Source organism: Sylvia atricapilla, chromosome 18 (assembly GCF_009819655.1).
Source record: "Sylvia atricapilla isolate bSylAtr1 chromosome 18, bSylAtr1.pri, whole genome shotgun sequence".
Taxonomy (NCBI): domain Eukaryota; kingdom Metazoa; phylum Chordata; class Aves; order Passeriformes; family Sylviidae; genus Sylvia; species Sylvia atricapilla.
The window spans coordinates 11015056-11030202 of record NC_089157.1 but is presented as its reverse complement, the minus strand read 5'-3'; the positions used below and the strand labels follow the sequence as shown (position 1 = coordinate 11030202).

The window sequence follows — 15147 nt, the reverse complement described above, 5'->3', positions numbered from 1 at the left end:
GGGCAATGTCTGTGGGCTTATTCTTTCTTTCAGAATTCTCTAATGAATACAGACGATCAAATTTAGAGAAACATTCCAGACAAGGATAGCAATTATTCCCAGTGGTGTGTTTAACATTTTTGTTCTAGATTCAACAGTTTGAGGCAAAGGCACTGTCTCTGTTTTCCATGAAGATAAATTCATAGCCTATCGGCTCCATTAATACATATTTCAGATTTTTGTCAGAAGTACAGTTTCCCTGGCCTCTTCCCAGTATTTCTAGTTCTGTTTTTTTTGCACCATGATGAGTAATTAGTCCCCAGCTCCCCATGGCAGTTACACTGTCACTTAGTGATTGCTTTGCCTAACTTCTACATTTCTGGACTGATTTAATTTTTCTCTACATGCCTCTTCAAGGCTTCAATCACTTTTGCTGCTGCTCTGGAACATTTCTGCAGCTGTACCTACAGCAGGTGTTGTTCCACCAGATTAGACAGAGATCACCTCCTGATTCAGCCTCTGAGTATAGCACTGCAGTTTGGGTTTAATAATGGATTGCATTTCAAATTTAGATACATGTTTCTGTCTGCCACCACCCTTTGCATCATCCCCACTTGTCTATTTCAGTTAAAGAAAAAAAAAATCACATTAAAAGATTCAAATTTACTTTCAGTTAAAATAAAGATTTTTCCATGGAGAGATACCAGTGCAACCCAGCAAATGTCAACTTCCCAGCCTAAAACTGCACATGCTATCAAAGGTAAACCTTAATTAATGTGAACTGTGACACAGCCTACTGAAAGTGTCTTCTGGTAGAACTAGCTGAGAATCTGTCCCTCATCACTGCTGTCCATCCTGGGACATTTGGGTTCCTCTGACAATCAAAGGAATATTCTAAATACCTGCAGCACGTATTGAAAAGCACAGTTTGTTGCTTTGGGTTTTCAAACCTGGCCATCACAGTTTCAGCTCCTGGTCTCCAGCTCTCAGATATGAACCTTTAAATCCCTTTGTTTTTTTCTTTTTACCACACACAATTTTTTTTTCTCTTTTTGCTTTATGAGTTTTTAAAAAATCTGCACAAACACTTTGAGCGCTGCAGAATGAAGAGAGACATCTGCATTATGTTTTACCTGCAGTCAGAAGTTAAATCAAAGCAGGAGTTTCTGAAAGGTCCCTTCACCTGCAACCTCCTCCTCAACCTCCCCATCCCCTCCTCTCCTTCCAAAGGCTGCTGGAAACTTATTGTGATTATTGAAGCAAGCACATTAAAACAATTTGTCTCATGATTTATGTGCTATATTTTGCCTTAGCTCTGCGAGAGGGAATAGATGATTTTTCTGGGCACTGTGCCCAGATTATCTTTAATTTTGTCTACAGATTGTACAGTTTCCCAGATACTATACCAGAGATGAGCATTTTATAAGTTAATAAAACAATAAATAAAATCTGTTCTCATGTCTCCATGTAACAACTGGAACCTCAAAAGCCTCACCCTTTTTTATAGAAGCTTCTCTTTCTTACAGTCAGTAAGTAAAAACATATCAAATTATTTTGAAGTGATAAAAAAACCTAATTTATAGGATTCCCTTAGAATGACTTCAAATTTCCCTTTAAATTGCTAAAACAAATAACTGAAATAAAGTTTACTATCGAATGCATTATAGATAAGTTATATTAAGAAGGAATCAAATTGGAATCCACTACTATATTCTACATAATTTTTCTATTTTTAGAATAAAAAGAGGAAGAAAAACTTACTGTGTATTCTGGTTTCCAATCGTCCATTTATATAAAAAAGAAAAAAGAGGGAAAAGAAAGGAAAAAAAAAGTGAAATAAAACAATTATGCAAGATTCTTACAGTAAACACACATTAACAATAAAAATGATTGTGTCAGATAGTCTGCAGATTTCTATTTGACCCAAGTCTCAGGGACAGTGAAGGACACAAGTCAGACAGAATCCAAGCACCTGATATTTTCTTTGCCAGCAAGAAATTGCATAGATACAACACTCCAGTTTTTACCTTTTATCCTTAGCCTATAATCTTCATTTTCTGATACCAGTAAATATAAGGTGAAAAAACACATGCAGTTCAGCAGGAGCTGTTAAAAAGACTTGGTGCTTGTAGTTTAATATATAACTTGGAGCTTCTGAAGAGAAACGAAAGTGTCTCCAAAGCACAAAGCAGTAATCATTTCTGCCACATTCCTTACCTGTGATTGTGTAAGGATAATAATTCCAGGCCTTCTCTGTAACGTAAAATATTTTGGGGACAACTGCTCTAGCCCAGCTAGGCAGTTTGCTGAAAGTAACAAAAAAAATATTAAATTAGAATATATTATGGCACGTATATTGTAGAAATAAAGAGACTTCCCAATGTGCCCATCATTTGTGAGGTGTTTGGGGGATGCAGCAACAGCCAGAACTCCTCAGGGGGTTTTCATTTCTCCCTCAGTTGTGCTCCCCTGGCAGAGGGAGCAGGTTGTGCCACCCTTCCAGTGGCTGAAGTGAGGCTGCCCGTTTTGGGAATTCCCGGCCTGCAGCCTTGGGTCAGCCCCCCGAGGTGAGGCCAGGCCAGGTGTAGGGTGGCCCCGTGTGCTCAGCCACAGGGAGGCACTCTCTAACCAGAGGTCAGGAGGGAACGTGGGCTCTCAGTCCACTCCCATCCCCAGTCCATTATTGCTTCTTAGGGATTCTTTTTTCCTCCTCCGTGTCCTCTGCCAGCGCTGGAAGCCCCAAGCTCAGCTCAGCTGGCACACAGCTGTTCCCACACCACCACCAGCAGCCCTGAGTAGGAGGCTTTTCTATGAAAATTACCACATCACTGAAAACACCTCGTGAGGCTGGGAGGCAGCGTTAGTCCCATCCTGCTGATGGGAAAAGTAAATAACAAAAGCCAAGAGAATCGATGGAACTGAAGTTACAGCTCAGAGCTCATTCTGTCAAGAGAACTCACCAGTGCAGCGGTACAAAGGCAGCAGATTCAGAAATCAAAGCCAGAGAAACACCATTTGAATGCATCATTAAAGGGTAGTTGAATAATACCATGGAAGGGGGGCAGCATTTTTTACCATGGTTCTTGGGTCTCTCATTTCCAGCACTCTGGGCACAGGGGGTACCAAAAATTGATGAATAAAGAAACATTTTGAACAGCAAGTTCATTATAATTCATCTTTCAACCCCCTCTAAATGACTTCAGTTATAAACAGCGAGGCTGCCAGGAACAAAGATGCAGAACTAGTCATTCCAAGGACAGCAGACCTTGGACACCACAAACATCCCTGTACTTGGGGGACTCAGTTCAAATGGTGTTGGTCTGGCAAAGCACTGAGCAGAGCACCCTGGCCAAGCCTGGATCTGCTCTGAACTGCAGGAGATGCTTCCAAACCTCAATTTCCCAAGTGTAAATGTTTGCAATAGTTCTGTTTAGAGAACTGTGTGCAGAAAGTAAATTAACTTTCAATATTAGCAAAGTTCTGAAGAAAATACGTTTGGGATCATTAAGGCTTATTTAGCCATGATCTGGCTACATATAAATATTTTATTTGTCCAGAGGCAAAATGCAGACGTTAGTACATTACCTACAGATTCAAAGCCAAGTGCATCAACTTTTGCTCTTTGATGACATTGCTCAGAACTGGATTCTTTTCTTTACATAAACTTTGTGTACAGATTTTTAAGCAGCATTTTACATCTTGCATAATAGACTTCCCTGTATCAGACCTTCTGGGGTTTTTGTCAGCCTCTGTCAGTGTTTTTGTGACTGCTTCCCTTACTCCTGCTAAACTTTACTCTGATGGCCAAATTATAAATACCAGAGGATGCAGACTTTCAGCTTCTGAAAACATTACTCCAGCAGGAGAGAAGAGGCAATAAACAATTCTAAATACAACTAAGGTTACACTGACACTAGAAAACATACATCTGCTCATTTTGCACTTTTTTTGGTTATTGTTGTTTTTAGCATATTTGCCCTTCTGCCTATCTTTACCAGCACAGCACATCCTGAAAAAAATAACTTTATGGGCACAACACAGATTATACTCAGAACTGCTAGCAAGTCCCAGTCACAGGCTACATGAATTCTTCCCAGGGCCACTCAAAGAGAAGATAATATCTCTATTTCAGCAGCACAAGTGTGAGGATCACATTCGCTTTTTTCCCTTATTTCCTTATTTCTCCTCCATCCAGACGAAGTTCAGTCTCAAATTTCTTTAAGACATACCAGTTCAGATCAAAACAGAACAAAGCAAAGTTTGTCAGGGCAGTGGACTCAGGGAGAAGACAAGCTGAGGGAGAGAAATGTGCTGGTGGAAGTCGTGTTCCTCAGTGAGGCAGGCAGAGGAGGAGTTTCCAGCACATCCTATAAGGAAGCATGTCTCCTTGAGTGAAATCCTCCAGAGACATCCTGGCCTCCCAGCAAAACCCACAGTGGCCTGAAAACCTCCTGATCCTTCCCACAAAGCTTCAGCAGTACTGCAATATCTGGTGGCACTGTGACACCACACCAAGATTCAAATAGCAAATCTGGTGATGGAGGATTCAGAATTATCATTAAACTCGGTGGACCTGACTTTAAACATCCACCACAGCTTTAGGTAACTGCCCTGAGTTGTTGTAGGCACAAAGATCTACTTTGCCCATGTTTTACCCACCTTTGGCTAAGAAATCCAGTGTTCCATTGCCTGCACTACCAGGAATCACATGCTTCCCAATCTGGTTTGTCCAGGGCTTCCAGGTTTTTGTGGTCATTCTGAATTGCCCTGAAGTGGCAATTCCAAATGCTCTCTTCAGGGCTTAAAGCCTTATTTTGAACATGCAGGAAAGAAATGCCCAGAAACATTTTTTTAAAACCCCACAACTTGTGGGAGCTGTACAATGGGAGCACATTTATTGATTTTTCCCATGTCCTGTGTCTGAGAGAACACTTACAATCACAGTGATATTAAATGTTGGCAAGGTACATATTATTGAACTCTTGTGTGTGTGTGTATGTGTGTGTGACACCACTGGTGATTCAATTTGGCCTGAATTAAGGTGAGATATCTCAGGTTTGCAGGGCAGAGGAACTTGCAATGTAGAAGCAATCCAGTGCTGTATGCCCACTCCAAAATGCTGCAGAGCATAAATTTAATAAAATGAAACAAGCTCAAGGGAAAAGAAGAAATTCAGAAAAAGCAGTGGTATTCAATTAAATCAGAAGTAGTAAAAATGGGAACAGATTGTGCAATATATCTCATATTGCACAAATACATATATCTAAACATCTCCAGCCCGTGAGTGTGGAGACATTGATTCTCACCAGTATCATTTCAGCTTAGGAAGACAAACACTTCACTCTAAGAAATGATGGAACTTCAGGAAGAAACCTCCCAAATTTTCCACCATTTCTTTAAGCCTAATAGTCCAGAAGGCTGACATTGTACAATGGTCATTCATAATGTCAATTCACTTTGCTGAGACAAATACAGTCAGCAAAAATGCTGGCTTTGTGACATGATTATGAGGTGAGAGAAACTTAACTCTTTTTAATGGTTTGGTTTTGCTTTTCTTGGAGGGTGGGACTTTGCTGGTTTTGTTGTTCAGTTTTTTGGCTTCCCCTCCCAGACGATTTTGGAAAACAAAATGACAACAATTAAACGTAGAAGAAAACAAAAGTTCTGATTTCCAGTATATCATTAAGTTCAAATTATAATTCCTTCTCCTGGAGAAGATGCTCTAGAAGGAATAACAGCTACTGTCTCTATTTCAAACCACGGATCCATCCCACCTCCCCATGGCTGCCAGGAGGCAGCATGTATTCATGGGAGCATCTCCCTTTGAAACAGAAAGGCTGTTGCCTGCATTCCTTACAAATTTCTCTTACAGTCCACGCTGGGAGAAGCACTTTTACTGCACTTGCCTGTTGAGATAGACACGTTTTTCTGTTAGCTGACCATTGCCATGGTTGGGATCTTCATAGGGTTCGTTCTGCACCACTTCCACACCCTCCCCTCGGTCACTCTGCTCATGGCTGTGCTTGCTGATCATGTACAGCTGTCCAATTCTGTACTGCAAGGCAAAACCAAGGACAAAGTGTATTAGTGTCACGTTGCACATGGATTCAAAGGCCAATCTTAGTCAATGATATACTGCTGTGTGTAAATAAAAGGAAGTTTGAAGGTGAAAACCAGTATTTTTGGGGTCCTCCCATCACCTCATGAAGCCCTTTTTGTCACTTGTGGAAAAAATAACAAAAGCTGTGTGCATACAAATGTTGAGAATTAGGCCAGCCCTCTATTATTAGACTTTGTATTTGTAAGTGTATCAGTTAAGAATAAGTAAACAATTAATCTAGTGATTCCACATGCTGAAATGTAAAGGGACTTGACCCAGCAGGTGAACTCTCAAAGTTCTGTGGGACACAGGATTCTCCTGCCCTGCCAACACAACCAAGTCCTGCAATAAGATTTGGGGTAACTCTGGCTGGTGCACAGAGACACAAGCACCAGCTCTTAAGAAAAAAACCATGTAGGGTCCAAGTTCTTTGAAAAAACAAGTTTGAGTGACTTGAACAAACTATTAAAAGACATTTAAGCACTCTAATGATCATTTTTCTACCGACTCCCAAGTATCTTAGGAAGCCAAACACAGTGAGGATTGGCCTAACTTTGCTATCATGGAACAACAAATCGTTGCACTTGATTTTTTCTCACTGTGTCTCGGATCCACAACAGGACTTTTGCCTCCAAAGAAATCTAACAAAAATACATCCTTGAGCTTTCATTAACAAAGATTTTAGAGTAAAGTTGTACTTTCCCCAATCATTTTCTGGTCAGAACTTTTATTCTCAAGTCCTTTGCACACTCTTGAACATACCAGGGGTTCTTCCAACAAACCTATGCAGTTTCTTGATTGGATCCCTCTCTCCCCCAGAGCAATTTGTTTAGGCATACACATGCTAATCACATCAACCCCCCTTCAAACACAAAGAACAACCTGTTAATTTGGAGAATGGCTGAGCTACCACACAAGATGCCAAGTACTAGCTCAGCATAAGCAAACAAAAGCATTGTGACATTCTGACCTCAGAAAACTCCATGAGATTCTTGTGGCTATTGCATATTATAAACAGCAATCCCATCATATACTTTAAAAAGCCCAAGTCAGAAGAGCAATTAGCTCAGGAAAAAACCCCAACCATCACAAACCTTATTAGCACCAGGCAGCAAGTCAGTCCTACTAAACAAAATGATAAGGAATAGGAGGATGGAGGGCACCCTACATTAGTGCCTCAATTCAACATAATCCCAATTTATTCCCCTACAGCAATCAGGCTACAAGAAGGTAAGAAATTTGGAGCTGCATCTTGATTTGAGAGAGTAGGTCCTAACACTGTTTTACTTGCTAATCCACTTCTCTACCTTTGTCTCTACTGAATCCTTTTTCTCTACCTCATCATATTTGAACATTTTGTCTGAATCTCAAAGGCTCTGAAGAGCTGCAGACCTCACACATAGCTTTTAACTAGATCCATGACAAATTGTCCTCTTTTCCTCTAACAAAAATGAATGTATTGGTGCACGGTGAAGGCAAAGTTTGTAGTCCATTTGATTTGATCAATTAGTACAGTTTGAAAAAGAGTGACTTTCAGGCACACAAAGCTGTTCTTCAGGTCTGAAATCAAAGCAACACACTTCAAAGCTGAATACAAGTCGAGAAAAAATGCTTTGCCTTTAATTAGATATGTATCAATTAGACCACCTGGGAGCACAGACTTCCTGCCTGTGGAGTGATAAGGATGGCAGAAAAGAGGAAAGGTCCTTACATTCTAGTGGCAAGGAAGAGGTCAGTAATTTGTATCCTGTGGAATATGAAAAGGTTAGATGAGGAGTAGAGAGAGGAATTGCAGTTTGACATGAAGTCAATATTTTGATCATGATCTCTATTGGGGTTTTTATCATCCCATAAAGTTATGAATTTTAGTTGCCATGGATACCTCTGGGAAGTGTTTCATAATCACACATATCAATTTCCTGTGTCCACGTAGCCCTTTGCAATTTTGCTCTCAGTTTTAATGGTCAAATACAAACACCTCAGTTTCTGTTGGAAATGTTGGCACAGAAATATCAAGGTGAATGTACTTTCACACTGACAACCAACTGTGGGATTGTACTGACACCTTCATTTCCTCCAGCATCATGAACCAGAGACACCTTCCCCACACCACATTTTGTTAACAGAGGTTGTTGTTCTTTCACAGGCCCAGCCCACCATAAAACACCTGCAAGATCTGAAATCCCAGAGACTGTAAATGAATCTGAGCAGAAGTTTAAGGGGGCTAAGCCTCGTGCTCTCTGCAGAAGAGGGTCAGTGCTGTCAGACAGCAGCTGCTTTCCAGCTGCTGCACAGTCAGTGCTCAAAGGAAGGGTCTCCTCTGCTGAGGCTCAAATCCCACGTGTTCCAGTTGTACCCAGGATCTCCCAGAAGGTCTCCCAGGCAGCTCAGCATGCTGCCTTCCTTTGGAAGATGCTGAAGGGAACAGAAGGCACCACTGCTGGCCAGCTCTCCTGCAGGAACCCCACAGCTCCTCGCCTTCTGCAGGCAACCACTTCCCACGGCGATGGATGTGACACCAGCCCAGCAGAAATCTCCACCTCCAAAGGCAGCTTGGATGGGGCCCTGAGCAGCCTGGGCCAGGGAGTGACTGCCCACACTTGGATGGGGCTTGGAACAAGATGAGCTCTGAGGTCCCTTCCAACCCAGCCCATCCTGTGACCCTTCATAACTACTGAGGGCACTGGGCAGTCCTGCTGGAAAGCAGCTGCATTCTGCCAAAGAAACGTATTTGTGCCTGTACTTTAAAGTAGCTAACTTAGCTCTTTTCTGTGCTATTTGTTTGTTTCTACCTGCTCTACAAAAGGTTAAAATCATTCTAGAGCAGAATGGAAAATGTTAATTTCCAAAATAATAGTACTTTACTAAATCAGAGTGCACAACTATTATTTCAGACAAAATAGCATTTTTCAAGTGTATGTTTCTATTTACATGAATAAAATCCAAGGCAAAGATGTATCTTTTGGAACTTGCTGGAATATAAATGCCTGAATAAAAAGTCACAGCTTTTTCTTAGCTTCTATGGATATTGTGGAGAAATAGCACTTAAGAATCATTTAACAACAGCTAATGATACACATTATTCCTGCAAGTGTAAACTGATACGCCACTACTATTTATGTTGCTCTATTACAACCTGAGTTTCTGTGCTCTTAGCTGTAAGATAATTTTCCAAGACCATCTACTGTTTCAAGGAGTTCAGTAAAATTTCACACAATGGCACCTGATAAGAATTTGGATCTGGAGCAAAACTCTTTGTAAATTCTTCAGTTTAACAGGGGAAGATTTATTCAATATCAGAGCACGAACTTCAATAAACAAATGCACAGAATGTGGAATTAGAGATTTCTAAGGGAATTGCTGTGAAGTAGCCCTGATGTTTCCCAAGCCCTAATGAGTGAGGGTTGGTCCTGGTAGTGACTCACCTGCTCCTTCAACAGGCAGATGGTGTTTGCTGCTGGGATTTAGTCATACAAGAAACAACAGCATAAGGATGGTCAATCTGATTTTGTTTAAAATTAAAAGTGGGACCAGAAGCATTTTTATCCTTCAGATAGGAGAGGGAAAAAAAAAAAAGAAAAAATGAATAAAAATTTTAAAAGGCTTTCACCCCACCCATCTTTTATTTGTAGAGCTCCCACCATCTCCAGCAAGAGCTGCACAAGAAATCTTTGTACAAACATGTCTGAATTTTTTCAGCCTGACTGCCTATTGCTCAGGTTTTGATTTAATGCAAGTCTCAGAGTACAATTTTTCAAACTTCAGGTGGAATATAAAAAATAAAACCCTCTCAAAGGAGAAATTATGCCAAAATGATCTTGTATCTGAAATTTTCATACCACTCCTTGAAGTTTTTACCTGAATGCTCACAGAAAATGTAACAGATTCATCACTGGCTTCGTCTTACATAATTCTCGTATTCAAAAGAAAGGTAGAACACTTTCATCGACATTTACTTCTCTGCAACTAGACTAAACCATCAAGGATGGTGCTGCCATTTCAATTTGCTCATTTTTTTTGTTCTAAGCCAGTAGTGAGACCCCTTCCTCAGAGAGGAGCTTAAGTCCAGAAGACACTGAGTGTCTTTTCTGCCTGCTTAAGGTAACAATTGTTTGGTGAGCTGCATTTTGACAGTGGAAAGCATTTCTCACAAAGGCTCATGCTAAAACATGCCAGTGCCTTCTCGTCCTGTTCTCAGAAAACTGCAAAGGTAAAACAGAAAAAAAGAAGAAAGGCAGCAACAACTAAAATGAAATAGATCTGTCCTTATGCACAAAGGCAGCTCTGAAGGTTCAGCCCTGCCTCCACTGATGGCAATAGTTGTTTTGTCATTGACCTCAATTTAGTTAAGATTTATTTCTAGCAAGAAAATACAATGAATCAGCTTCATCATCAGTTTTATCTGTCCAGCTACACTGAAACCAAGGGCATTGATTATGGCAAAAGAGTAGCAATTTTATTACAAACTTCTGATTTATAGAATGCTGTCTCATTCACAGAAAACAATCTAAAAATTCATTGACACGTTTCTGATGTATTTTCAAGTCTTAGTCTTTGCAAGATGCTCTGTGCGCTCCTTGTGAATGTGCTCCAGGACTTAATTTTATTTTTTTACTAAAAAGACTATAGGAATATTATTCATCACTTTTTCATGTTTTGAATTATTTAAAATAACTGCTGATTATTCCTCAAAGGGCCACCATGAGACAAACATGGTGATCCCCAGCTCATCACTCCCAGCTATCTCTTCCCAGCAGTTTTATACAGATATTTTACTTCTGGAGTAAATTGTTTGGAAATGTACTTACTAGAGTAAATATCTTTGTTTAGGAGGATACACTGAGGTTTCCTATTGTGTTTGTTTGATGTTGAGGGCATTGTTTTCAGGTCCTCATCAAGACCTAAGCCCTACACTGCTAGAGATATGAAAAGCTTCCAGTTAGCTACTGAACACAGGCAAAGAAAGCATTAACCTTATTTTATATTTGATTAATTGAAACAGAAATTAATACATCAACCTTAAAAAAGCTGTCTGTGGTAGAACAGGGAATTTAGCCTCAATCTAGTGCTTCCAGCTCAGTACTGTTACCACAAGACACACCTGTAATTTCTTTTTCATTCTTAATGATAATTACTTGAAGAGAAGTGGTTTCTCTTGTCTCCCTTGCTCACCATAAATCCTTCATGTTAGTATTATTAGGCATCATTTCATCTGGAATGGTGACTCCTGATGCCTCCTCATGCTGCTGTGGCTGTGGGAGCAGAGCCCTCAGTGTGGGCAATTACAGCTCTGGCTGATGGAGCACTGAGGTGGTGCCCTCTGATCCCCAAACTCCTGGAGGTGATGATTCATGGCTATTAACAATAATTTCAGGAACTCTTTTCTCCAGCTTCTGACACAGTGATTTGTTTGCCTGGTTATTAACATTCCTCGATTGGTTTTAACAAGAAATAGAGGAATGTGCAGGGTGCTGGTATTTGATTTTTCATGTGTGGATGGGTTTGTGTTGGCTCCTCCTTGGCTGCTTTTTGAATTAGGGATTTGGGTTGGTTTCAGCTGGGGCACAGAGCCACTGCTTTGCAAGCAATGGAGGTGGGTATCTCTTGATATCCACCAGCTCAAGGTTTTCCTGCAGTGAAAAGTTTCAGCTTTCATGTTTTTCACATTCTGTGGTGCCCAGGGGTGCAGCTCTGAGCTCAGTGTCACTCAGCTCTGCACAGAGCAGGGAGACAAAACAAATCCTTGTCCTGCTGCACACCAAGGACAACTTTCAGCCCCAAAAGCACAAACAAGGGTGGGCTGGAGGGAGGGACAAGAAGGATGGAACCCCACAACCTGAAGCTGGAATTGGACAATTAAACCCCAACATGCAAATGGACCCAAACATAAAAATGTAAGTTCTCAGGATGGGTCAGCCATTTGGTGACCATTCTAACTCTACCTTGGGTGTGGCCCTGGCCAGGCTCTTGTCCTGCCCAAGGTGGATCCTAAAGGCCTTTCAATAAATACCTACTTTGTTCTCTAGCTCTGTCCCCTCTCTGTTTCAGGTCAGCCTCCCTAAGGCATTAGCAGGACAATGCTATGGAGAGAAATCAGTCAGACTTGTATTCACTACAGAGTAAGAAACTTTGCCACTGAAACAATCCTTTTTCCCTAGTGAGGCAGGAAAGAAAGCAGGAAGAAAATAAACTCAATGTAAATTTGAACTAGGAAGTCTCTCTTGCGCAGCACAATTTACCAGTGTCAAAGTAGTGCTTAATATTTCTAAAATAATGATTTTTCTGGTAAAATAATGACATTGTAGGCCAGGGTCTCGTGAAAAGAAGACTGCTGGGTTTGACTGCTTGGGAAAATCTGCAAGGAAAGCAGGAACAGTAAACAGAGAAGGCAGAAAGGGGGTGGTTCTTACAGGCCAGTGCAGAGATTCCCAGCCTGCTGACCTGACCCTGGATCTCCTTCAGCCTGGCCAAACAGCACTGTGCAGTCTGCACTAACACGTTGTTTCTCTTATTTCTAAGCTAAGATGTTTAGAGCAAACCAGGCACCTCTGCTCTGCATTCTCTTTGCCATGTAGAAACGTCTGAAGTGCAAAGATGTTTTTTATGAACTGGTATTTTAAATGGCTGTCTCCAAGGCACAAATAAGAGAAAGTAGATCCAGGAGCAAAGGCAGACTTCTAAATTACTGTCCTCAAAAGGAAATCTGTTTTTATCTATATAAAAGATCAATCAAGGATTAACACCAAATATCTAGGTCTTAAAGTCTGAATGTTAGCATAATTCACTCGTGATCTGGGTCCCCAGCAAATCATGCAAATTATTTGGTGGTATAAATGTCACTCCCTGCAGCAATATATAAAGAATCTGACCAGTCAGAGTTTAGAGTTGAGCCTGAAATTTTTCTTTCAACTAATTCTTGCATGCATCTGTGAATCACAAAGCACTACACATCTGCTGACTTGCATCAGCAGTATTCTTTTCTGTTGCCCAAATTCATGGGAACACGCTTTTGTAGCCTCACAAACAAACAGTTGCAGGGGGAACAGTTGACTTTTGCATGCTGTGAAGTGCCATTCTAACTGCTTTCATGTTTGCTTTGCCTTTTCAAGGAAGAAATTACATCCTTAAGATACTTTATCTGCCTAAATTGCCGTGAATGACAGTTCAGCAATGACACGGGGGATGCTGAAAGTCAGTAACCTCCTCTAGTATTTCCAGCTGAGGAAACAGGGCCCACTCTAACTTTACAATACCCTGGCACACGGTGGCTTACAACCAAACATGTGCTGCTGAAACCAACAGGAGCAGGTCTAGTTCTCTAGTTAATAGGTGTACAATGAAAATTAAAAAAAAAAAAAGAAAATTAAGTTGCAAATGTTCAGCTCTCATGCAAATAGTTTGCCAAATATAGCTCATGTCCTGTTCAAATTGTAGTCATTTTATGCTTCTACACCAGCTGTGCTATTGAGAAAAGCCAGCTGTTGATCTGGAGTGTACAAGCTCATACAATTTTTAAGAATCAGTTTTTATTAACAATGTTTTACAGTGAGTCAGCTGGTTACATTTTTCAGCCACGTACACTGTGTGCTTTGTACACAAACACCGATGATGTTCTATTCTGTGGATTTATCCATGTGTTTCCTGCAAGGAATGCAGATACAGCTCCGGAGGCTGCCTCCAAAGTGCTCTGTGCACACAAAGGATGGCTACCAGGGATTTACTGTGTGTCCTGAGCAGTGTGTCAGTGCTGCACACTGACCCCTCCCCACGTGTCAGCCCTGGTTATCAGTACCTGCCCTGCCTTGATCCCAACTATCTGCTCTTCATGCACAGTTCACTCTGCCTCACAGTGCACAATCACTTTGATAACTATCCAACATTATTGAAGCTTTTTCTAAGGCAAAAGCATATTTCGTTTGTTTGCCACAACTCATTCATGAGGTTGTTGTTAATTTAAAGCGAGAAGCTGAAGGAGTTTTTCAGTAAATATCTTAAAATTTTAACTCAGGATGCAGTAAAATTAAGTAAAACTGCAACATAATTTTTGTAGAGGTTACTAAAGGTTTTTCAGTGACATAAACTCTTTTCCTGATATTCCAGGAAAACACTATTTCCATTTCAGATATTCCAAGAACAGTCAGAATGGAAAAGCATGGGCATTCTTCTTGATCCCTGTCACCAATCTCTTTCCAGCAGCAGGCAGGAGCCCTGCACATGGAGGGGCACAGGACCCTATTTCACTCCTAGTGAAAGGTAACATTCTCCAGGGACCAGTGATGGTGATGGGGAAACTTTCTTTATCAGATCTGACAGCCAAAGCTGTTACCTGTTCTTCCATTAAAACCAGCAGGATTTGTGGGGAGGAAGAGAAGAAACTAACTCTGTGCCACACATATTAAACACATTTTAGCTGGCCAGGACTGGGATGTGCTGTGGCCAGGGCTGGGATGTGCTGGGACCAGAGCTGGGATGTGCTGGGACCAGAGCTGGGATGTGCTGGGACCAGAGCTGGGATGTGCTGTGGCCAGGGCTGGGATGTGCTGGGACCAGAGCTGGGATGTGCTGTGGCCAGGGCTGGGATGTGCTGGGACCAGAGCTGGGATGTGCTGTGGCCAGAGCTGGGATGTGCTGTGGCCAGAGCTGGGATGTGCTGTGGCCAGGGCTGGGATGTGCTGGGACCAGGGCTGGGATGTGCTGGGACCAGAGCTGGGATGTGCTGTGGCCAGGGCTGGGATGTGCTGTGGCCAGGGCTGGGATGTGCTGCGACCAGGGCTGGGATGTGCTGTGGCCAGGGCTGGGATGTGCTGGGGCCAGAGCTGGGATGTGCTGTGGCCAGAGCTGGGATGTGCTGTGGCCAGGGCTGGGATGTGCTGGGACCAGGGCTGGGATGTGCTGGGACCAGAGCTGGGATGTGCTGGGACCAGGGCTGGGATGTGCTGGGACCAGGGCTGGGATGTGCTGTGGCCAGAGCTGGGATGTGCTGGGACCAGGGCTGGGATGTGCTGGGACCAGGGCTGGGATGTGCTGGGACCAGGGCTGGGATGTGCTGTGGCCAGGCAGCCACACAA

The 15147-nt window shown here is 42.0% G+C and overlaps 1 protein-coding gene across 1 annotated transcript in view; it reads right to left on the bottom strand.

Moving 5' to 3' along the window:
• Positions 1-15147, bottom strand: part of PITPNC1 (phosphatidylinositol transfer protein cytoplasmic 1) — a 73274-nt gene that overhangs the window by 29918 nt on the left and 28209 nt on the right. Inside the window, exons 2-4 of the mRNA XM_066332388.1 lie at positions 5886-6034; positions 2197-2285; positions 1741-1748 (exon numbers count right to left, since the gene is read on the bottom strand). Coding sequence (XP_066188485.1) covers positions 1741-1748; positions 2197-2285; positions 5886-6034 — 246 coding nt within the window. The remainder of the gene's footprint in view (positions 1-1740; positions 1749-2196; positions 2286-5885; positions 6035-15147) is intronic.